Source organism: Suncus etruscus, chromosome 13, assembly GCF_024139225.1.
Source record: "Suncus etruscus isolate mSunEtr1 chromosome 13, mSunEtr1.pri.cur, whole genome shotgun sequence".
Classification (NCBI taxonomy): Eukaryota; Metazoa; Chordata; class Mammalia; order Eulipotyphla; family Soricidae; genus Suncus; species Suncus etruscus.
The window spans coordinates 27,122,299-27,144,159 of record NC_064860.1 but is presented as its reverse complement, the minus strand read 5'-3'; the positions used below and the strand labels follow the sequence as shown (position 1 = coordinate 27,144,159).

General features: G+C 44.0%; 2 protein-coding genes and 1 non-coding gene across 3 annotated transcripts in view; 2 read left to right on the top strand and 1 right to left on the bottom strand.

Annotated features, from left to right (window-relative positions):
* The first annotated feature begins 534 nt into the window (after positions 1-534).
* UMPS (uridine monophosphate synthetase) lies at positions 535-15,013 on the top strand. The gene is made up of 6 exons (XM_049785909.1): positions 535-697; positions 4,965-5,118; positions 6,500-7,168; positions 10,054-10,229; positions 13,246-13,360; positions 14,665-15,013. The coding sequence occupies exons 1-6, from the start codon at positions 542-544 to the stop codon at positions 14,832-14,834; spliced, it is 1,440 nt and encodes a 479-aa protein (XP_049641866.1). The 5' UTR covers positions 535-541; the 3' UTR covers positions 14,835-15,013.
* On the top strand, positions 10,554-10,675 carry LOC126026441 (small nucleolar RNA SNORA26). Its single transcript, XR_007501712.1, has one exon. It is a non-coding gene; the product is annotated as a small nucleolar RNA SNORA26 (small nucleolar RNA).
* A 5,881-nt stretch (positions 15,014-20,894) lies between the features above and the next one.
* Positions 20,895-21,861, bottom strand: part of ITGB5 (integrin subunit beta 5) — a 131,361-nt gene continuing 130,394 nt past the window's right edge. The window contains exon 15 of the mRNA XM_049785882.1: positions 20,895-21,456. Coding sequence (XP_049641839.1) covers positions 21,361-21,456 — 96 coding nt within the window. The 3' untranslated portion in view covers positions 20,895-21,360. The remainder of the gene's footprint in view (positions 21,457-21,861) is intronic.

Genomic DNA, 21,861 nt, shown 5'->3' with positions numbered 1-21,861 from the left:
CTTTTACTGCATTTTTATGGGGCTAGAATGGCCTTCAAGAGGAGGACATGTGGGCCCTGAGCAATAGCACAGCGACAGGGCATTTGCCTTGCACGACCCTGGAGAGACCCAGATTCAATTCCTGGTATCCCATAGGGTCTCACAAGCCAGGAGCAATTTCTTTTTTCTTTTGGTTTTTCCTTTCTTTTCTTTTTTTGTTTTTGTTTTTATTTTTTTGGTTTTTGGGTCACACCCGGCAGCGCTCAGGGGTTCCTCCAGGCAGGCTCAGGGGACCATATGGGCTGCCGGGATTCGAACCACGAACCTTCTGCATGCAAGGCAAAAACGCCCCACCTGCATGCTATCTCTCGGGCCCCAGAAAGTTCCTCTCACCGGAAGTTCCAAAAGGCTCAGACGGGAGGAGACCAAATCTCGCGAGAGCGTCCGCGGGCGGACGTCATAACCTCGCGCCGAAAGAGGCGGGCCTGTCCAGTGACGTCACTCGAGCGCGCGTCGCTTTTCTTGCCACTAAGAATCGAGAAGTCGCCCGGGGAGCGCCGTCATGGCGTCGGCGGAGCAGGCTCTGAACTCGTTGGTCACGGAGCTGTACGAGGTGCAGGCTTTCAAGTTCGGGGACTTTGTGCTGAAGAGCGGGCTGTCTTCCCCCGTGTACATCGACCTGCGGGGCATCGTGTCTCGGCCCCGGCTGCTGAGTCAGGTGCGAACCCGGGACTGGAAGGAACGTGGCTGCGTGGCGGGAACGGGCGGGAACGGGCTCCCGGAGTGGGCAGGCGGGTGGTGGCGCTCGTTGAGCTGCGGCGAGAGCAGAAGAGCCGGGCGGCCTGCCTGACCCTAGGCTCGGCCCGGAGGCTCTTTGCAGCGGCCCAAGGCCTGGGAGCGAGAGAAGCCACGTGCTTGCAAGAGAGTGGGGACCTAGGGGCCGGAGAGATAGCATGCAGGTAAGGCGTTTGCCTTGCATGCAGAAGGACAGTGGTTCGAATCCCGGCCTCCCATATTTTGTCCCCCATGCCTGCCAGGAGCAATTTCATACTAAATTCATCAAATTTCCAGCTTTTAAAATTAGCACATTAATGAGGCCGGAGAAATAGCATGGGGTTAAGGTGTTTGCCTTGCATGCAGAAGGACGGTGGTTCGAATCCCGGCATCCCATGTGGTCCCCGAACCTGCCAGAAGCGAATTCTGAGCATAGAAGAGCCAGGAGGAACCCCTGAGTGCAGCTGGGTGTGACCCAAAAGCCAAAAAAAAAAAAAAAAAGAAGAAGAAGACCTACTAACAATCCTTCTCAGGCTCTTTCAGAAAACTGGGAAAAAAAAAAAAAACCAGAAATAATCCCAAACAGTGTCTATGAAGGTAACATTACCCTAATACCAAAAACAGATAGACACCACTACAATAGAAGGAAACTATAGGCCTATATCTTTGATGAACACAAATGCAAAGTTCTTTATCAGAAAACTAGCAAATATGGGGCCGGAGAGATAGCATGGAGGTAAGGCATTTGCTTTGCATGCAGAAGGACAGTGGTTCAAATCCCGGCATCCCATATGGTACCCCGAGCCTGCCAGGAGCGATTTCTGAGTATAGAAGAGCCAGGAGGAACCCCTGAGCATTGCCAGGTGTGATCCCAAAGAAACCCTCTGAAATCACACTTCAAAAATAGAGTAAAAGCTATTTAAGGATAAATACCTGGAAGCATACCTTCTTCGCCCAAACAGATCAAATTAGTGAGCAACACAGATGAAAACATACAAATTCAGGAAATTTGAGTTATCAACTTTTTTTTCTTTTCTTTTTGATTTTTTTGGGTCACACCCGACAGCTCTCAGGGCTTATTCCTGGCTCCATGTTCAAAAATCGCTCCTGGTAGACTCGGGGGAGAACCACCGACCCTCTACACACAAGGCAAACGCCTTGCCTCCATGCTATCTCTCCAGCCCCGAGTTATCAACTTTGCCTAAATCTGTGTTTTACACTTTCAGAGGATCTCACTTTTCATTTCAACTATGCTGCAGATCAACATTTTGTCAAACACATTAAAATAAACTACTAGGGGCCAGAGAGATAGCACAATGTAAGGGATTTGCCTTGCATGCTGATGACCCTGGCCAGACCTGGTTTGATTCCTGGCATCCCATATGGTCCCCCAAGCAGCCTCCAGGACCGATTTCTGAGTGTAGAGCCAGGAGGAACCCCTGAATGCTGTCGAGTATGACCCAAAAACCAAAAAAAAAAAAAAAAAGAGAGAGTGGGGACCAGTCTGGGGCCCAAGGAAGCTCTTTGTGTGGAGGCAACCTCGGGCAGACTTGGGAAGGAAGGGAGAAGGTGGATGTAGTAGGTGGGATTTTCAGTTACTGCTGAAATATTGCAGAGGGCAGTTGCTTGGAACGGGGACTTCGACTTTGTGCTCTGCTGTGAATAGTGACTTTCGTTTTCCTTTTATCATTTTTTTAATTTCGTTTTTGGGTCACACCTGGCTGCACTCAGAGGTTTCTCCTAGCTCTTCTATGCTCATAAATTGCTTCTGGCAGTTTCGGGGGACCCTGTGGGAGACCCTTTCTGCATGCAAGGCAAACGGCCTACCCATGCTGACTCTGGCCCCAGGAACTTTAAAGAATAAATCAGACACAGCTTTTATTGACTCGAACATGCACAATCCATTTCTTTTCTTTTTTTTCTTTTTCCTTCCTTATTTTTTTTTTTTTTGTTTGTTTTTTGGGTCACACCCAGCGGCAGCATTCAGGAGTTAACTCCTGACTACGCTCAGAAATCGCTCCTGGCAGGCATGGGGGACCATTTGGAATGTCAGGATTCGAACCACCGTCCTGCATGCAAGGCAAACGCCTCACCTCTATGCTAACTCTTCCTGCCACCTCATTTCTCATTCTCAACTGGTTTCCTATTTGCTGTGCTGAGACAGTGGTTTGACTTGAAATTGTTTTTGTTTGTTTGTTTTTTTGCTTTATAGTACTACACAGCAATACACATTTAGGAGAAGGGAGGTTTAATAATCTTAACTGGCGTTATTAAGCAATTGGAAAAAAATCAGGTTGTTGTATATCTTTGCTGTACAAAGCTCCTGTGAGAAAATCTACCGTGTGGAAGTTTTTTGTTGGTTTGTTTTTTGGGGCTACACCCGTTAATGCTCACGGGTTACCCCTGGCCGTCCACTCAGAAATCGCTCCTGGCAGGCTGGGGGGGGACCATATGGAACGCCCTACAGCTCCGGCCCCCATATGGAATTTTTTGTAGCCATAAAGAGAGTTCTCAGGGGAAACTAGTCACCCTTACCTTAGGGGAAAGCCTGCTGTCAGGCTTTCAAAATGTTGAACCTGTAGCCAAGCTTTTAGCATAGGTGGCTCTATTTGAGGGAAAGTTAATTGGGGGGGAGGGGGGGCTCTCCCAAACTGTGCCTTCAGGGCTACACCCATGGGGATAGGTGGTGCTGGAGGTCAGTTGGTCCTTGAGTATGCAAAAACATACTCCTCTGGAATTTTCTCCCACCCCATAGAAATAAATGTCATTAATGAACAGTTTGAAGCATTGGTTTTATGTGTTTGTTGTGGAGAAATATAATGTGGTTAGTGTGATACTATGATTTATGAGATTAATTTTAGGGGAGGTGGGAGATATGTGCTGGTTTGCCAGGGAAACCAACTTACATATTCTACGATGTGACTTTCTATCCCGGTTCCTGGCTTTCTTGAAATGTAGATGGTTTAGAGATTGAGTTCTGGAGTCTGGAAAACAACCATATAATCAAATAAAAGATTGTCTTAGAATAAAATTCTGTGGAGACAATGGAATGAAAGAAAGGTGAATTCAAAGTTATTTTTTCCAGCTTACACAATCTGGTGTTTTCATATTTTTTAAAAAAAATATGGAGATAGCATTATATATTGCAGTATAGGAATAAAACTAAAGCAGCTGATTGTTTTCTTTTTTCTTTTATTTATTTATTTATTTATTTTTTGCCACACCAGTTTGATGCTCAGGGGTTACTCCTAGCTAAGCGCTCAGAAATCGTCCTTGGCTTGGGGGGACCATATGGGACGCTAGGGGATCGAACCATGGTGGCCCTTCCTTGGCTAGTGCTTGCAAGGCAGACACCTTACCTCTAGTGCCACCTCTCTGGCACCTGTTTAACAAAAAGGGTGGGTGTATATGTAAAGGATTTTTGTGGAAAGGAACATTATAAAGTAGAACTCCACATTTAGAAACATTAAGACTTCTCTCAGGCAGAACATAAAGGCAGCTGGCCAGACTACAGGTGTAGTGGGTAAGGCACATGGCTGACTCAGGTTTGAGCCCTGTACCTCATATGGTTCCAAGCTTACCAGAATTGATCACAGAGCAGAGCCAGGAATAAAACCTAAACAGTGTCGGGTGTGGCCAAAAGCAACAACAACAATAGCAAAAAAAACACCTGAAACGTACAACAAACATAACAACAGGAAGAAAATATAGGCTGCAGGTGGTTGAAAGGATGGAATACCCAAAGCTTGGGTTACTAAGAGGAACTGGGAAATGTGGCCATCCTCAGTCTACTGTGTCAGTATTCCAAACTGGTTCAATGTGAACTCATGCTTATTTTTTTTTTAATTTATTTTGTGGTGCTCTGAAGAGTGAGCTAGTACTTTACACATACAAGGCACGTTCTGTGCAGCTGAGCCATATCCCTGCCACTATTATTTGGCCTCTCCAGGCAGTGATCAGGGTTTGTGCTCTGTGCTCATTGATCACATCTGGTAAGCATGGACCATATGGGGTGCCACAAGGTTCAAAGAAAATGCCCTACTAGTTGCTGTACTATTTCTCTGGCCCCTATTGTGTTTTTATATTGATAGTGGTTGACTAGAATTTATGGAAAGGATAATTTGGTAAAAGCATTTGTATGGGGTTATTGCAGTTAAATGATTTTATACCATTTTAAATAGTAATTTATTTACATGCTTATTTTTATACAGGTTGCACAGATTTTATTCCAAACTGCCCAGAATGCAGGGATCAGTTTTGATACCGTATGTGGAGTACCTTATACAGCTTTACCAATGGCTACAGTCATCTGTTCAACCAATCAAATTCCAATGCTTATTAGAAGAAAAGAAACAAAGGATTATGGTAAAGTGAAAGTAATATTTTCTGTTTGTTTCTTGGTTTGATTTTTTGAGCAACACCTGGCAGTGCTCAGGGGTTACTCTGGCTCTCTGCTCAGAAATTGCTCCTGGCAGGCTCAGGTGACCATATGGGGTGTCTGGGATCAAACCCAGGCAAGCCATTGTGCAAGGCAAATGCCCTCCCTGCTCTGCTATCGCTCTGGCCCAAGTGAAAATAATGTTAAGAATTATTTGGTGGGCCCGGAGAGATAGCACAGTAGTGTTTGCCTTGCAAGCAGCCAATCCAGGACCTAAGGTGGTTGGTTCAAATCCCGGTGTCCCATATGGTCCCCCGTGCCTGCCAGGAGCTATTTCTGAGCAGACAGCCAGGAGTAACCCCTGAGCACCACCGAGTGTGGCCCAAAAACCAAAAAAAAAAAAAGAATTATTTGGTGTAATCATTTAATACTATTAAGATTTTTCTGTGTTGGAAAAATGCTTACCTTTAGTAAACACTCAAGGTCCTTTAAATTAAGCCCTAAGTTGCTTTAAATTCTCACTTAAACTATGAACCCCACATGGAATTTCATAGCTGCAAGTGGGGGTGTGTAGACATGTTAGTTGATGGGTGTTGTATTGATTCACTGTGTTATTTTTTGTTTCATAAGTTTCTTTGACTTGAGGGGCCGCAGAGATAGCATGGAGGTAGGGTGTTTGCCTTACATGCAGAAGTACGGTGGTTGTTCAAATCCTGGCATCCCATATGGTCACCCAAGCCTGCCAGGAGCAATTTCTGAGCGTAGAGCCAAGAGTAACCCCTAAGTACAAGGTGTGACCCATAAACAAAACAAAACCAAAGTTTCTTTGACTTGGGTGATTTTCCTTAAAGAATTTCCAGATTTGAATTTTTGATCATAAAGTGTATTAAATGCATTATCCAACTGCAGAATAGTTTTCTACTTTTATTATAAATGTATTTGTAGTATATGATAGAGACATTAAATAAAATGATCAAAAGGGGGGACATTGATGAGTCATCAGAAATAAACATAGCTCCAAATTAGATGATGAGAACCTAAGATTTGCAGAGGTCCTCAAACTTTTTAAACAGGGGGCCAGTTCACTGTCCTTCAGACTGTTGGAGGGCCAGATTATAGTAAAAACAAATTTTATGAACAAATTTCTATGCACACTGCATATATCTTATTTAGAAGTGAAGAAACAAAATGGGAATGAATACAATATGTAGCCCATGGGTCGTAGTTTGAGGACCATTGATTTAGAACATCCCTCTCTTATCAGTACGTGACAGCTTTATTCTGATGTTGAGTTGATTGGAATAAATACGTACTTTTGAGTAGAAACCTCAATGTGTACATTAATTATATACGATTATTCTTTCCTAGGTACTAAGCGTCTTGTAGAAGGGGCTGTAAATCCAGGAGAAACCTGTTTGATTATTGAAGATGTTGTTACCAGTGGATCTAGTGTTTTGGAAACTGTTGAGGTGCTTCAGAAGGAGGGTTTAAAGGTAACTGATGCTATCGTGCTCCTTGATAGAGAGCAAGGAGGCAAGGACAAGTTGGAGGCTCAGGGGATCCATCTCCACTCAGTGTGTACATTGTCCAAAATGCTGGAGATTCTCGAACAACAGAAGAAAATTAATACTGAGATGGTTGAGAGAGTGAAGAGATTTATTCAAGAGAATGTTTTTATGGCAGCTAATAATGCTTTGCTCCCTTCTGTAAAGAAAGCCCCCAAAGAACTCACCTTTGGAGCACGTGCAGAGCTGCCCGGCATTCACCCAGTGGCATCCAGACTTCTCAGGCTTATGCAAAAGAAGAAAACCAACCTGTGCCTTTCTGCTGATATTTCAGAGTCCAGGGAGCTATTGCAGCTAGCAGATACTCTAGGACCTAGCATCTGCATGCTTAAGACTCACGTCGACATTTTGAATGATTTCACTTTGGATGTGACAAAGGAGTTAATAGCTCTGGCACAACGCCACGAGTTCTTAATATTTGAAGACCGGAAATTTGCAGATATAGGAAACACAGTAAAAAAGCAGTATGAAGGTAAGTAAGCTCATAGTAACTGCGAGGAGTAGAAATCTTGCTGAAGGGAAAAGAGAAAATACGTTGGCTCACATCAACTGAATATGAATATACTACAGACATGGTTGGATCCTGAGCTCAAGAGATATCTTTTGGACTTGCTTTTCTTCTCTTGATTTCTTAGGTAGGCACACTTCATGCATAGACTACCGTTATTAATAACCCCATCTTTATCGGTAGGACGTTACTTTAGCTTTTTGGTTTGTTTTGTTTTTGGGTCGCACCCAGTGAGGCGCTCAGGTTACTCCTGGCTCTGCACTCAGAAATTGCTCCTGGGGGCCCAGAGAGATAGCATGGAGGTAGGGTGGTTGCCTTGCATGCAGAAGGACGGTGGTTCGAATCCTGGCATCCCATATGGTCCCCCAAGCATAGAGTCAGGAGTAACCCCTGAATGCTGCCAAGTGTGACCCAAAAGCCAAAAAAACAACAACAGAAATAAGAAATTGCTTATTGAGCCCAGGTTTATACCGGGTCAGTTATGTGCTAGTCAAACACCTTACTGCTGTGCTCTCTCCAGCGCTCCTTTAGCTTCTTTTTTTTTTTTTTTTTTTTTTTTGGTTTTTGGGCCACACCCGGTAACGCTCAGGGGTTACTCCTGGCTATGTGCTCAGAAGTTGCTCCTGGCTTGGGGGACCATATGGGACACCGGGGGATCGAACCGCGGTCCGTCCAAGGCTAGCGCAGGCAAGTCAGGCACCTTACCTTTAGTGCCACCGCCTGGCCCCTACTTTAGCTTCTTAATCCAAGATTGGGGCAGGAGTAGGAGTGTGGGTGCTAGAGACAAGTGTTCCTTAGACACAACAACAGTTGTTTCTGGCAGGATCCATGACAGTTGTTTCATTTGAAGAATGGAAAGTATAAATAAATAATGAAAAAATAATATAGGGCCCGGAGAGATAGCACAGCGGTGTTTGCCTTGCAAGCAGCCGATCCAAGACCAAAGGTGGTTGGTTCAAATCCCGGTGTCCCATATGGTCCCCCATGCCTGCCATGAGCTATTTCTGAGCAGACAGCCAGGAGTAACCCCTGAGCAACGCTGGGTGTGACCCAAAAAACAAAAAAAAGAAAAATATTATAAAGTTGTAGGGTTTGTTTACAGCAGAAAAAATGATGTTATATATCTTTTATTGAGTTAGGACTCAGCTATAACTAGATCTACCCTTTTGGGAGAGGGGGCACTGGCAGTGTTCAGGACTTGTGATTTTGGGCTCAAGAATCACTCCTGGCAGGGAAGGGGGTTTTTTGGGGGGGTGTCAAACCTTGTCAGTCAGCTGCATGCAAGGCATACACGACACTCATTGTACTTTACTCCAGTCCAGTCTACCTTGTTCTATCCAAATTTTTGTTACATAAACCTAATGCCTTTTTTTTCTTTTTTCTTTTATTTGGGGTTTGGGGTCACACCTGGCTGCACTCAGGGGTTACTCCTGGCTCTATACTCAGAAATCGCTCCTGGCAGGCTCATGGGACCATATGAAATACCGGATTTGCGCCACCGTCCTTCTGCATGCAAGGCAAATGCCCTACCTCCATGCTATCTTCTCTGGTCCTAATGTTTTTTTTAATGCGACCTAATACCTCTTAATGATAAGGTCATTCTATTATATTTTTAATCTTATCCTAGGTATCTTGACATAACGTAATTTTTTCTTAATGCATTAAGAAGCTTTCTTTGAGTTAACTGCTATTAGCTGCCTTTGTTTGTTTGTTTTGTTTTGGGGCCATACCCGTTGATGCTCAGGATTACTCCTGAGTATGCACTCAAGATTGCTCCTGGATTGGGGGACCATATGGGACGCCGGGGGATCGAACTGCGTCTATCCTAGGTTAGCGCATGCAAGGCAAACACCCTACTTGCGCAACTGCTCTGGCCCCTGCTATTACTTTTTAAAATGATGCTTGCTTTTGATCTGATTTTTAGTTTGTTTTAGGCCACACGCAGTAGTGCTCAGGGTTCATTCCTGGTGGAGCTCAGGAGACCCACAGGGAATGCCAGGGATCAGACCCAGTCAGCCATGTACAAGACAAACACCCTACTCCACTGTGCTTTCACTCTGGCCCCAATGCTTGCTTTTCAAGCTCATGATTTTCCTTGAGCATGTTGTATCCTTTCATTCTTGCCCCTCAGATCCTTCTAAGTTTCAGTTAAAACCCACAACTATCCAGTTGTGGGCTGAAAATGGAATCACTAAAGAAAACAAAACAAAAAAAAAGAGTAGATTTGAGAAATGGTAAGATACTGATATCCTTAAAGGATGAAAGTTCGTCATCTTGAAAAGAATTTAAGAAATTAAGAATCTCTCGTTCTTGTGCCCTTTTTTTTTTTTTTTTTTTTTTTTTTTTGGTTTTTGGGCCACACCCAGTAACGCTCAGGGGTTACTCCTGGCTATGTGCTCAGAAGTTGCTCCTGGCTTGGGGGACCATATGGGACACCGGGGGATCGAACCGCGGTCCGTCCAAGGTTAGCGCAGGCAAGGCAGGCACCTTACCTTTAGCGCCACCGCCCGGCCCCTCTTGTGCCCTTTTAAGGTATATTAAAACTAGGTCTATTTCTAATTACTTAAGTTGTATTGGCCACAGCTTTGACCTGTAAAAACAGCCTTAATCGTGTGGTATTGGTGATAGAGAACTTGTAAAAATGTTTTCATATTTTAATTGTTTAGCTAGCTACTAGTTGGACAAATTTTTCATCTGGAACCAAATAGATCAGTTGATAATTAACATTTTGGAAGTGTTTCACTAGTGCATGAACATGTTAAGAGTATTTATATGAAATACTCAACTAGTTGGGCAGGAGAGTAAAGGTTTTTGTTTGAAAATCACTAGATACCTTTCCCCCTTCTTAGGTGGTGTCTTTAAAATAGCTTCCTGGGCAGATCTAGTAAATGCTCATGTTGTTCCGGGCTCAGGAGTTGTGAAAGGTCTGCAAGAAATAGGCCTACCCTTGCATCGGGGGTGTTTGCTCATCGCGGAAATGAGCTCTGAAGGCTCTTTGGCCACAGGGAGCTACACAAAAGCGGCGGTAAGTGACAAGCAAGAGAAAGTCGCAGCTATGAAGCTACAAGTTACAAGGGAAGGAGCATCTTGGTGAATATGGAAGCTCTAATTTTACATCTCCATCAACTATTATGGTGACCATATAGTACTACTAATTCACTGGATTTCCCTGACAATAGCGTTGTTTAATGGCTATTGCTGGCCATGTAAGAGGTTTCATTTAGAACCTAGAAAGACACACTGGTGTATTCAGCAGACAGGTACACCTGTGCCTGTTCTTCCCTGACTATTCACACAGTTGTCTTTTTCAGAACACCTGAGTTGAAATGAAATGCTCTCTCCCTTTCCTGTGCCCTTTTAAGGTTGACTCAGTGCTTTAAGAGGCTAACACAGAAGGGTAAAATAAGTCTCCATTAAACCTAGAGAGGAGATTGTAAAACTACTCTCTGGATCCTGTCTGGAGTTACAGCCGAATAAAAGGATAAAAAAGATGGAGAGTTCCTTGCTGTGTTAAAAATAGTTACAATAATATTTATACCCATTCTACCTTTATATGCTAGGGAAGATAAATCTTTTTGTGGGGGGGTGTGGTTGAGCCACGCCCAGTGATGTTCAGGGGTTACTATGTGCTCAGAAATTGTTCATTGCTTGGGCGACCATATGGGACACCGGGGCATTGAACCATGGTCTGTCCTAGGCTGGCGTGGGCAAAGCAGACGCCTTACTGCTTGTGCCACCGCTGCTGCCCCAGATAAATCTTTTTTTTTTTTTTTTTGGTTTTTGGGCCACACCCAGTAACGCTCAGGGGTTACTCCTGGCTATGTGCTCAGAAGTTGCTCCTGGCTTGGGGGACCATATGGGACACCGGGGGATTGAACCGCGGTCCGTCCAAGGCTAGCAGGCAAGGCAGGCACCTTACCTTTAGCGCCACCGCCCGGCCCCAGATAAATCTATTTTTAAAAAAAAAAAAAATCTTTCTTTGGACCAGAGCTACACAAGCTGAGACACTTGCTTTGCAATTGGCATTGACAGTGGCATTCAGTTACAGTATAAATTTTCCCAAGTACTACAAAATGGGTCATCCCAAACATTCTTGTTTTTATGTTTTTTAGTTGGAGTCTTATAGGTTTATTTTTTAAATGCCATGGAAATTTGTTTTGCATATTATTGGGAAGTCTCCTGGAATTATGAGCATACTACTTCAGTGCCAGCTTTTTTTTTTTTTTTGGTTTTTGGGTCACACCTGGTGGTACTCAAGGATTACTCCTGGCTCTGCACTCAGAAGTCGAACCTGGCAGGCAGGGAGGACCATATGGGATGTTGAGATTCAAACCACCTTCTGTCCTTTCTGTCCTGGATAGGCTGCATGCAAGACAAACGCCCTACTGCTGTGCTCTCTTTCCAGCCCCTTCAGTGCCAGCTTTTAACCTTCCTGAACATAGATTGTCCATTATTTTTCTATTCTCACAAGCAGAATGTCCATGATTCATTTCTAATATTTGACATTTTGGGTGTCTGGGTCTGGTTAAGGACAGGTACACTTGTTTGTAGTTCCTAGTATTGGATGTAGCACAGAATAAGCCTGGCCCTTGGGGTACCAAATTATAAAGTCAGACACTCAGAAGCTTGTGTGAATGTGAGGAAGGAGATATGTCCAAGTTGAGGGAGAGTGGTGGAGCTGAGGTTTCATTAACTCTTGCCATCACAGCTTTCATGTGTTAAAGAGACAGGAAGTCTTTAATGTGGTTTATAACATTTTCATGTTTTGAGTACTCATCTCAAATCTTTTAAAAATTATTTGTTGGGTCTGAGAGATAGCACAGCGGTAGGGCATTTGCCTCGCATGCAGCCGATCCAGGATGGATGGTGGTTCAAATCCCGGCATTCCGTATGGTCCCCTGTACCTGAAAGGAGAGATTTCGGAGGGCAGAACCAGGATTAAACCCTGAGCGCCGCTGGGTGTGACCCCCAAAACAAAAACAAAACAAATTATTTTTTATTAAGGCTCAGTGAATTACAAAGTTAATCATAATTGAGTTCTAAGTACATGATTAATGACAAAAGGTCACAGAAGCATTATATCAGATCTTTTTTGTTTTGTTTTGTTTTGCCACACCTGGTGCTACTCAGGGCACACCTGACACTGCACCCAGGAATTAATCCTGTCAGAGATTGTGCCCAGGTCAGCTATGTGCAAGGCAAGCATCCTGCTGCTATAATAGTGCTCTTGCTTCTAACAGGTTTTATGTTTTTTTTTTTGTTGTTTTTTTTTTTTTTTTTGGTTTTTGGTTTTTGGGCCACACCCGGTAACGCTCAGGGGTTACTCCTGGCTATGTGCTCAGAAGTTGCTCCTGGCTTGGGGGACCATATGGGACACCGGGGGATCGAACCACGGTCCGTCCAAGGCTAGCGCAGGCAAGGCAGGCACCTTACCTTTAGCGCCACCGCCCGGCCCCCGCTTCTAACAGGTTTTAATGGAGCAAATCTAGGTTTGTGGGGCCGGGCGGTGGCGCTGGAGGTAAGGTGCCTGCCTTACCTGCGCTAGCCTAGGAGACGGACCGCGGTTCGATCCCCCGGCGTCCCATATGGTCCCCCAAGCCAGGAGCGACTTCTGAGCGCATAGCCAGGAGTAACCCCTGAGCGTTACCGGGTGTGGCCCAAAAACCAAAAAAAAAAAAAAATCTAGGTTTGTAAGAATTCCTGTTTTAGATGAATATGTAGTATTTATGAAATAAAAAGAGTCATTGTAGAATAATCGAAATTTAAAATGTTGGGGCCAAAGAGAGAGCACAGTGGTAAGGCGTTTGTCTTGCATGCTGAAGATGGTGGTTCAAATCCCGGCATCCCATATGGTCCCCCGAGCATGCCGGGGGCAATTTCTGAGTGTAGAGCCAAGAGTAGCCCCTGAGCACTGCCCCAGTGTGACCCAAAAAAGAAAGAAAGAAAGAAATTTAAAATGTTATGGTTGAATTTCCTGCTTTTGAGTGATTTCCTACTATTCTGTGTGATTATTGTAACTTGTCCTGTTACATTTTATTTAGGTCAGCATGGCTGAGGAACATCCTGAGTTTGTGATTGGTTTCATTTCTGGCTCCCGAGTAAGCATGAAACCTGAATTTCTTCACTTGACTCCAGGAGTTCAGTTAGAAGCAGGAGGTAAATCTTTGCAATTATTATGATCTTTCTGAAATGTATCTCTAATTGGGTCAGCGAGGGCAGAATAAAATTTTGTGGTTTTGAGTTTAGGAATCAGGATGGCCTATTCTTCCTTTCTAAGGAAGTCCTATCCTTACTGTTTCATGTAATAAATATCTATTACAGAAAGAATCTAACGAAAGTTGTTTGTGTATAATTTTGTGCTCAAGATGTGGGGGAGAAGATCTAAAGGATTGTAGCATGTGCAGTGACACTCAGGTATTACTCCTGGCTATGCGCTCAGAAATCGCTACTGGCTAGGGAAACCATATGAGACGAGGTCCATCCTGTGTTAGCCATGAGCAAGGCAAACGCCTTCAACACTGTGCTATTGCTCCGGGTCCTAGATCTGACCATTTTTTATTTCTACTCAGTGGTCCTAAGATCACTTGGCCCTGGATCCCATCCACTTTTGTTTTTTCTTTTCTCAGTTTGTAGGAGGACATAGAAATAAGGTACAGAACAAGATGATTCATGTTCTATGGTCCTGTTAAAAAAAAAGTGGGAGTGGTGGAGCAGAGTGGTAAGGCATCTGCCTTGCCAGGGCTAGCCTAGGACTGACTGCGGTTTGATCCTCCCACCCCCCACCCCCCATGTGCCATATAATCCCCCAAGCCAGGAGTAACCCCCGAACATCACCAGGTGTGGCCCAGAACAAAAAAAGGTGGGAGCCATGCTTAGATTTTTGTTTGTTTTTGTATAGGCACAGTTAGCATTGGGGTTAATTAGAAAGGAAATTTCTTTGGCCTAAAAGATGTAGGGTTTCCACCCTTGAAGCAAACTGTCATAAGACTGACTACAGGCTCTGGGCATGCTAGTTGTCAAACCCCAAGGTCTTTTTTCCATGGTCCAAGGAAAAGTTCTTCTCAGTTGCGGTTGTCAAAGTCGAATATGTAATTAGAGATGCTGGTTTTTATACTGATCCTAGGATAGAGTCTTCTGATTTCAACTAATCCTTACATGGTGAGGTAGGGCAGCCTGCCTTTGGATCAATTTGTTGCTAATTTTAGGGTGTCATATAAACCTCCCCTGGGGCAAACTGGTGCCAGAGCCGTATTAGGGTCTTCTGGGGTGTGGGGTGGGGTGGTTCCTGGTTGGTGCTGGTGCAGGAAACTATGCCAGTTCTAAGATTGGGATCCGGGGTTCAGGGTTGGGTTGTTGAAGGAACTTGGTTTTGCTTTGTTTTGTTTTCAAAAAGTCATGGGTCAGAGTTTGATCTTTGCGTTCTGTTACAGTTAACCTTTTTATATTCATCCTTTTTTTAGGTGATAACCTTGGCCAGCAATACAATAGCCCACAAGAAGTTATTGGCAAACGAGGTTCGGATATTATAATTGTAGGCCGGGGCATAATAACAGCTGCTAACTGTCTGGAAGCAGCGGAGATGTACAGGAAAGCTGCTTGGGATGCTTATCTGAGTAGAGTTGCAGAATGAATGCCTCAAATATTTTCCTAAAAGCATTGAAGATACCTGGGACTCATGCAATGTACTGCTTTGAAATAACACAATCTTCACTATGCTTGGAGTCTTCCATTGATCTTGTTTTGGAAGATAACTGAAATTACAGTCTTGAAGAATTATTGGACAATTTATAAATCACTGACTTGTTACTATCTCATTGCAAGCTTTTCTTTATTCAGGCTGATGTTGGTTATGCTGTCACAGACCTGTCAGCATTGAGCCTTTTTCAGAGGGGACACTTCAGCTCTAGCTTCTAACTTCTGTGAGCCAGATCTTAGGATATCCAGAGACTAAAACAAGTCTGGTGTTCTTTATGTCTAATAAACCTAAATAACTTTCAAATACTAGCTGTTTCTCTGTTCTTTAGCTTAAAACTGATAATTGAGGGGTTTGAATTGGGTTGGTTTGCAGCACTGCTAGTGCTTACTCAGAAGGGGCTAGGTAGAGGGAGAGAGTGGCTGGCTATTGAATGAGTCCATCAAGCTGGCAGCCAGCTATTCTTTCTCTGCGCTTCAGCCTTTGCTGCATGGAGCCATGCCACATCCTCTTAACATATTTAGATCACAACCAGACCAGAAAGTTCAGTTCTAGAGCCAGAGGATGCAGTACTATTTGTACCGTGGAGTGTTGGGATCATTACGCAATATTCACCGGCCTGTGGGGTTCCAGGAATAGAATCATGGCCCTGTGCTTGTAAGACCTGGAATATCTCCCTAGCTAGAGTCTGACATTTTTTCTAAGTCTGGGGGAATCAGGACTCATGGGGGTTCTTGTCATTTTGATAAGGTCAGGAATTTCACATGTACCCCTCTAATGACTCCAAGAGGCAGAGACCATGCAAAAGCAAGGAGTTTTACTATGCAAGCATATGCAGGGGCTCTCAACGTGGCCTAACATAAGCCAGAGCAGGGGTCTCAAACTCGCCGTTTGCGGCCCTCCATACAACATTTTGTGGCCCTGCCCTAGAGGAATCTTTGTTTTGTTTTGTTTTAGTTGTTTGGGTCACACCCCCAATGTTCAAGGCTTACTACTGACTTTGCACTCAAGGATCACCCTGACTTTGCCTCCTGCGGCCCGCAGGTAAATTGAGTTTGAGACCCCTGAGCCAGAGGATGAGGGCCCGAACCAAATTTAACAAGCCTTTATATAGCTTAGAGTAGGGTGGTCCATTTCAGTGAGTAGTGACACTGACATTGGCTCAGTTAAATTTTTGCAAGATTTAGATAACAGAAAGTCACAAGGTTTGCAACAGTTAGGATGTATCTTTTGGTGGAGGGCAAATTCTCGGGAAGCTGCAGAGAAAAATTATTTTATTTCTTTTACCTTTCAATTTACTGATCTTTTTTTTGAGTTTATGATGAGCTGCTTTATCTGGATTACAGGATGTGAAGTCCCCTGTCTTTTTGGATATAGAGTTCATAAGAATTAGTTTGATCTATCCAAGGCTGGTTTACCTTCCCCCACCCCTGTCCCTTTATTTTCTTTCTAGTCCTTCTGAGCCTATATGCCTGAGGAAAGGGAGGCTACTACTGGAACACAATGTATTTTGTTTAAAACTGGCTTGAAAGGATAATACTCTTATCTGTTCCTTTCAGGGTTAAGGGAAGAGTCTCCCTTTGCCTCAGGCATAGGAGTTGAAGGGACTGTGTTCTGAGTTTCTCCACCCCCAGTCAGATGCCAGGAGGCTTCTGCTGAAAAAATAAGTCTTGTCAAAAAGAGGATCTCAGAACTTCTAGTGGACATCTGAGCAGACACTGGTGGGCCATGGTGGTCAGGTGTAACTGGGCTGTCACCAACTCAGGACACCAAGAAGCCAGAACTCCCTGATAAGGGTATAGGAATTGGCTGAGACCATTTGATGGCCATGAAGGAAGGCTGTTTGAGTAGAAAGAGACACTTTAAAAATTGGACAGTTGGGGGGTGGAGCGATAGTACAGTGGTAGGGCATTTGCCTTGCATGCAGCTGACCCAGGACGGACCTAGGTTTGATCCCTGACGTCCCATATGGTCCCCCAAGCCAGGAGCAATTTCTGAGCACATGGCCATGAGTAACAGTGTCAGCAGGTGTGGCCAAAAAAAAAAAAAAAACCCAACAAAAACAAATTTAATGCTTAAGGGCCAGAACACAATGGATAGGGTGTTTACCTTGCACATGGCCAGCCTGTGTTTAATCCTTGCCATCCTATTAGTCCCTAAACCTGCCAGGATTAATTCCTGAGTGCAGTAAGACAGGGCCAGGGTGATAGATTAGTACAGTGGGTGGGATGTTTGCTCACACACAGCTGACCTGGGTTAAAACCCTAGCTCTCTGCCCCCCAACTCCTTCCAGGAGTGATCTTGCTTTTCTTCTGGCTGACCCAGATTCATTCCCCAAGTGATCCTTGAGCATAGAAGCAGAAGTAAGCCCTGAGTACTGCCATATGTTGCAAAAACAGAAAAGCTAAAGGGTATTTGAATAATGGAAATAAAGAGATGGGGCCGGAGTGGTGACACAAGTAGTGGGGTGTTTGTCTTGCACGTGCTAACCTAGGACTGACTGGTTCGATCCCCTAGTATCCCATATGGTCCCCCAAGCCAGGAGCGATTTCTGAGCTCATAGCCAGGAGTAACCCTTGAGCGTCATTGTGTCTGCCCCCCAAAAAAGAAAGAGATGCCAATTAATGTTACAAAAACTTAAGAACTCATTAGTAAATCAGATGACTTACAGTTAAATATCTTATGATAAAAAATATGTAGTATGCTGGTCACTTAACAGTTAAACAAATTGAGGGTTGGAGAGATAAAGTGCTTTCCTTGCACAAAGTTGATCTCGGTTCATCCCCTAAGTGCAGAGCAAAAAGTAAGCACTGAATATCACTGAGCGGTCCAGGCAAAAAAATAAACATAAATAGAAAATTAGTGACTCATTATAACTACATAATCTGTTAATGTGATGTTTTAGGCAAAAGATTTTTTTTGTTGGGCCACACCCAGTAACGCTCAGGGGTTACTTCTGGCTGTGCGCTCAGAAATAGTTCCTGGCTTGGGGGACCATATGGGACGCAGGAGGATTGAACCGAGATCTGACTTGGGTCAGCTGCGTGCAAGGCAAATGCTCTACCGCTTGTACCACTGCTATGCCCCCCAAAATATTTTTTCTTTAGGAAAAATAAAAAGATGTGATTTAAAGACCTAGCTGAAGAGATAACACAGGAAGATAAGGTGTTTACCTTGCACATAGCTGACCCTGGTTTGATTCCTGACACCATAAATGGTCCCCATTACTATCAATAATGATCTCTGAGCACAAAGATGGGAGTGAGCCCTGAGCATACCTAGTCATGGCCCCAATCCTTTCCATCCTAAAAAGAAGTTGCCAGTTTATTGGACCTAAAGATTCACAGAGGCATTAAGACCACACCTCACTCGAGATGAAAAAAAAAAAAAATAAACATTTTTGTGTATGGAGGGAGCAGTGGGGTGGGGTGGAGATATAAAGGACTAGCATCACTTCAAAAGTCAGGTCTCCTCTCCAAGTAACTTGTTCCTAGAGCTTCCAGTAGGGGGCAGCAGGGGACTGAGAATAGTACCATTTGAAATGGTACTCCATGGACTTCACCCATGAAAATAATCACAGCTCCTTATCAGGTAGAGCAGGGGCAATCATCTAGTTCCAGTAGTTTTAAACCTTTGTATGTTTGAGAACCGGCACCTGTGTGGAATGCTCAGACACCAACAGTTAATAATGACTGAAGCACACCAGTGGTTTTCTACTTTTCACACCTAATGGTAATAGCAGTAATGCACCAACCTCCAACCTGCCATTTATTTATTTAAATATTTGTTTTTATTTTTAATTTTTTTGGAATGCCACAGGTAAAAATTTGGTCCTATAGTCTTTTTTTATTCTTTAGTAAAGGCTATTTATTTGTGCTGTATATATACTCTCTCTCTCTCTCTCTCTCTCTCTCTCTATATATATATATATATATATATATATATATATATATATATATAACCTTCACCAGTGCAACATTCCCATCACCAATGTCCCAAGTGTCCCCCCTCCCCACCCTACCCTGGCCTGTGCTCTAGATATGCTTTCTACTTCCCTCATCCAGTCACATTTTGTTATGATGGTTCTCAGTGTGATTATTTCTCTAACTGCACCCATCACTCTCGGTGGTTAGCTTCATGTCGTGAGCTGGACCTTCCAGCCCTCCTCTCTTTGTCTCTGAGGATTATTGCAAAAATGTCTTTTTATTTTTCTCAAAACCCATAGATGAGTGAGACCATTCTGTGTCTGTCTCTCTCCCTCTGACTTATTTCACTCAGCATAATAGATTCCATATACATCCATGTATAGGAAAATTTTATGACTTAATCTCATGATGGCTGCATAATATTTCATTGTATATATGTACCACAGTTTCTCTAGCCATTCATCTATTGAGGGGCTTCTAGGCTGTTTCCAAAGTCTGGCTATTGTAAACAGCGCTGCAATGAATAAAGGTTTGAGGAAGGGATTTTTGAATTGTATTTTTGTGTTCCTAGGGCAGTGGTCGGCAAGCCACATGTGGCTCTTTACACTTTTTAATGTGGCTCTTCTGTGTGCTGGGCGGCCGCTCCAGGACTCAGGACTCTGCTCCTGACTACTACTCTACTCCTAGGAGCAGAGTCCTGACTCCTGGAGCGGCCGCCCGGCACACAGAAGAGCCGCATAAAAAAGTGTAAAGAGCTGCATGTGGCTCGAGAGCCTTAGACCACTATCCGAGGGTATATCCCTAGGATTGGTATAGCTGGATCATATGGGAGCTCAATTTCCAGCTTTTGGAGGAATCTCCTTATCGCTTTTCATAAAGGTTGACTAGACGGCATTCCCACCAGCAGTGAATAGGAGCTCCTTTCTCTCCACATCACCACCAGCACTGCTTATTCTCATTCTTTGTGATGTGTGCCAATCTCTGTGGTATGAGGTGGTACCTCATAGTTGTTTTGATTTGCATCTCCCTGATGATTAGTGATGTGGAATCCAGGTGGTGTCCATCTTACACATGTATTGAACCTTTGGGAGATGCATTTACACATTTTTGTTGCAGATTGCTGGGGGTTGCCATTTCAGTTTTTGGACTCATATACATAGAAACACACACACACACAAACATGCATACACTCTGATCAGGCACAGGGTCCTAGATGACAGAGCTGTGGATACTACATTTGGTAGCATAGATATCAAACCATTGGCCTCATGCTTGCAAGGTAGGCATTTTGCAATGGGCTATCCCTGGGCCACCTAACTTTTTTTCCTCTAATATCTTCATTGGTATTGTATTGTCTGAGGATTATGCAGTTATTTGTCTTTCTCACATACATGATCATGTACTACAGGAGCGAACCTGTTGTGGCACCTAGGATCACATGACTGAGCAGTGATAGCACTAGGACCTAAGAAAAATCTCAGCCTCATACATGCAGCATAGGAACTTGGCTATGGAGACACATGCTTATGCCTGAGCAGTGTTTTGGCAGTTTCTAGCCAGAAAAATCACTGGCATGTACACTGGTGGCTCACACTTCGATGAGACATCAGACTTTACAGTCAAGTACATAAAACAGTTCATTCAGTTGGTTTAGCAGATAGAAAACACTGCCATATCACTGAAAACTTACTGATAATTTCAAAATTTTATATTTATTGAAAGAAAGTAGGATTTGTTTAATGAAGCTGCCACATGGCAAGAAATACAAATTGTAGCACTGGTGTCAATAAGCAAAATCTGGAAAGGTTCAAAGGTTTAGCTCTCTGATCTCTGTCCCTGTATGAAAAGCTCTCACTTGCAATGTGTAGTATTGGGGGCAATTTGTGTTGGTCACTTTGGATCCTCTCAGCCATTTTCACAAAGCAGCAGACAGTGTAGAGTGTGAGCAAACAAAATCTTTTGGTTTTAATCTTTACTTTATGATCTGCACAGTCTCTTTCCTTTCCTTTTTTTTTTTTTTTTTTTTTTTGTTACAAAAAAAAAATGTACTGAATGAACAGGAGAGAAAAAACAGTCATGTAGAAACTACATCTGCCTTTCACAGCATCTCAGCCCACCACCTACACCCACAAGCCATCCTGGACATGAGATGGACAAGGCTCAGTGGCTACTACGACCATAATTGTACCATCTTAATTTCTTATTATAAAATGAACCCCTGGAAAAGATGTGTCCTGTTTTGATCGGCTTGAGCACTCCTAGGAATTCTGTTTCAGATGGGCTGGAAGGGAGCTCAGCCCTGTGTCTCAGCAGGTCCTGGAGATAACAAGCTGCATGTGGTCGCAGATGCTGAGAGGAGCCATGTCCCCTTGCCTGTCCTAGGCTTGGAGCAGGCTTCAGCCTGCTGCTGTGCTGTTCTGTGCTGTGTCTGCAGTGGGTTCCTCTCCCAGTCTCTGGAAGTTTATCTCCACTGGTCTACCCGGAGTATCAGTCTCTGACTTTGCATCATCTGTCTCTGGCCTTGGGCAGGGCAGCACTCAGTCCACAGTCCCATTGTAGGATTTGTTGAACTTGTTGAAGGTGAAATCCACGGTGTGTGTGGAGATGGGTTTTCTGTACAGCGGGTTGGAGGCCTGCAGGGCACAAGAGTAAGTGTGAGCAGATTCTCTTGGGGGGTTCTCCAGAGCATTGTTCAGGGGCCTTGGGCCTTATTTGGGGGCCACTAAGGCTATACCCAGAGGTGCACTGAAAAATCACAGGGTGACTGGTGACAAGCTTGGGCCTTGTCAGGCAAGTGCTCCAGCCCTTTGACTACACTTCTTAGGTCCCTGGGTCATGAGCTAGTTTCTCCATTTAAACCCACAGTTAGGGCTATAGGGGAACCACCTTCTCAGGTCAGTTCCCCAAGAGTACAGTACAGCTAGTTGAACTCACAGGGCAGATACATACAACAACATACATACATACATACATACAACAACCTTAGACTTGGCTCTCCCTCTCATGCAGACCCCTAAGGAACATGTCTCTCCCTTTCC

Excerpts from the sequence above, each read along its gene's own strand:
- UMPS (XM_049785909.1), top strand. The coding sequence starts at position 542 with ATGGCGTCGGCGGAGCAGGCTCTGAACTCGTTGGTCACGGAGCTGTAC. Across the intron at positions 7,169-10,053 it reads AGTAAAAAAGCAGTATGAAG|GTGGTGTCTTTAAAATAGCT; the intron begins GTAAGTAAGCTC and ends CCCCCTTCTTAG. Across the intron at positions 10,230-13,245 it reads GGAGCTACACAAAAGCGGCG|GTCAGCATGGCTGAGGAACA; the intron begins GTAAGTGACAAG and ends CATTTTATTTAG.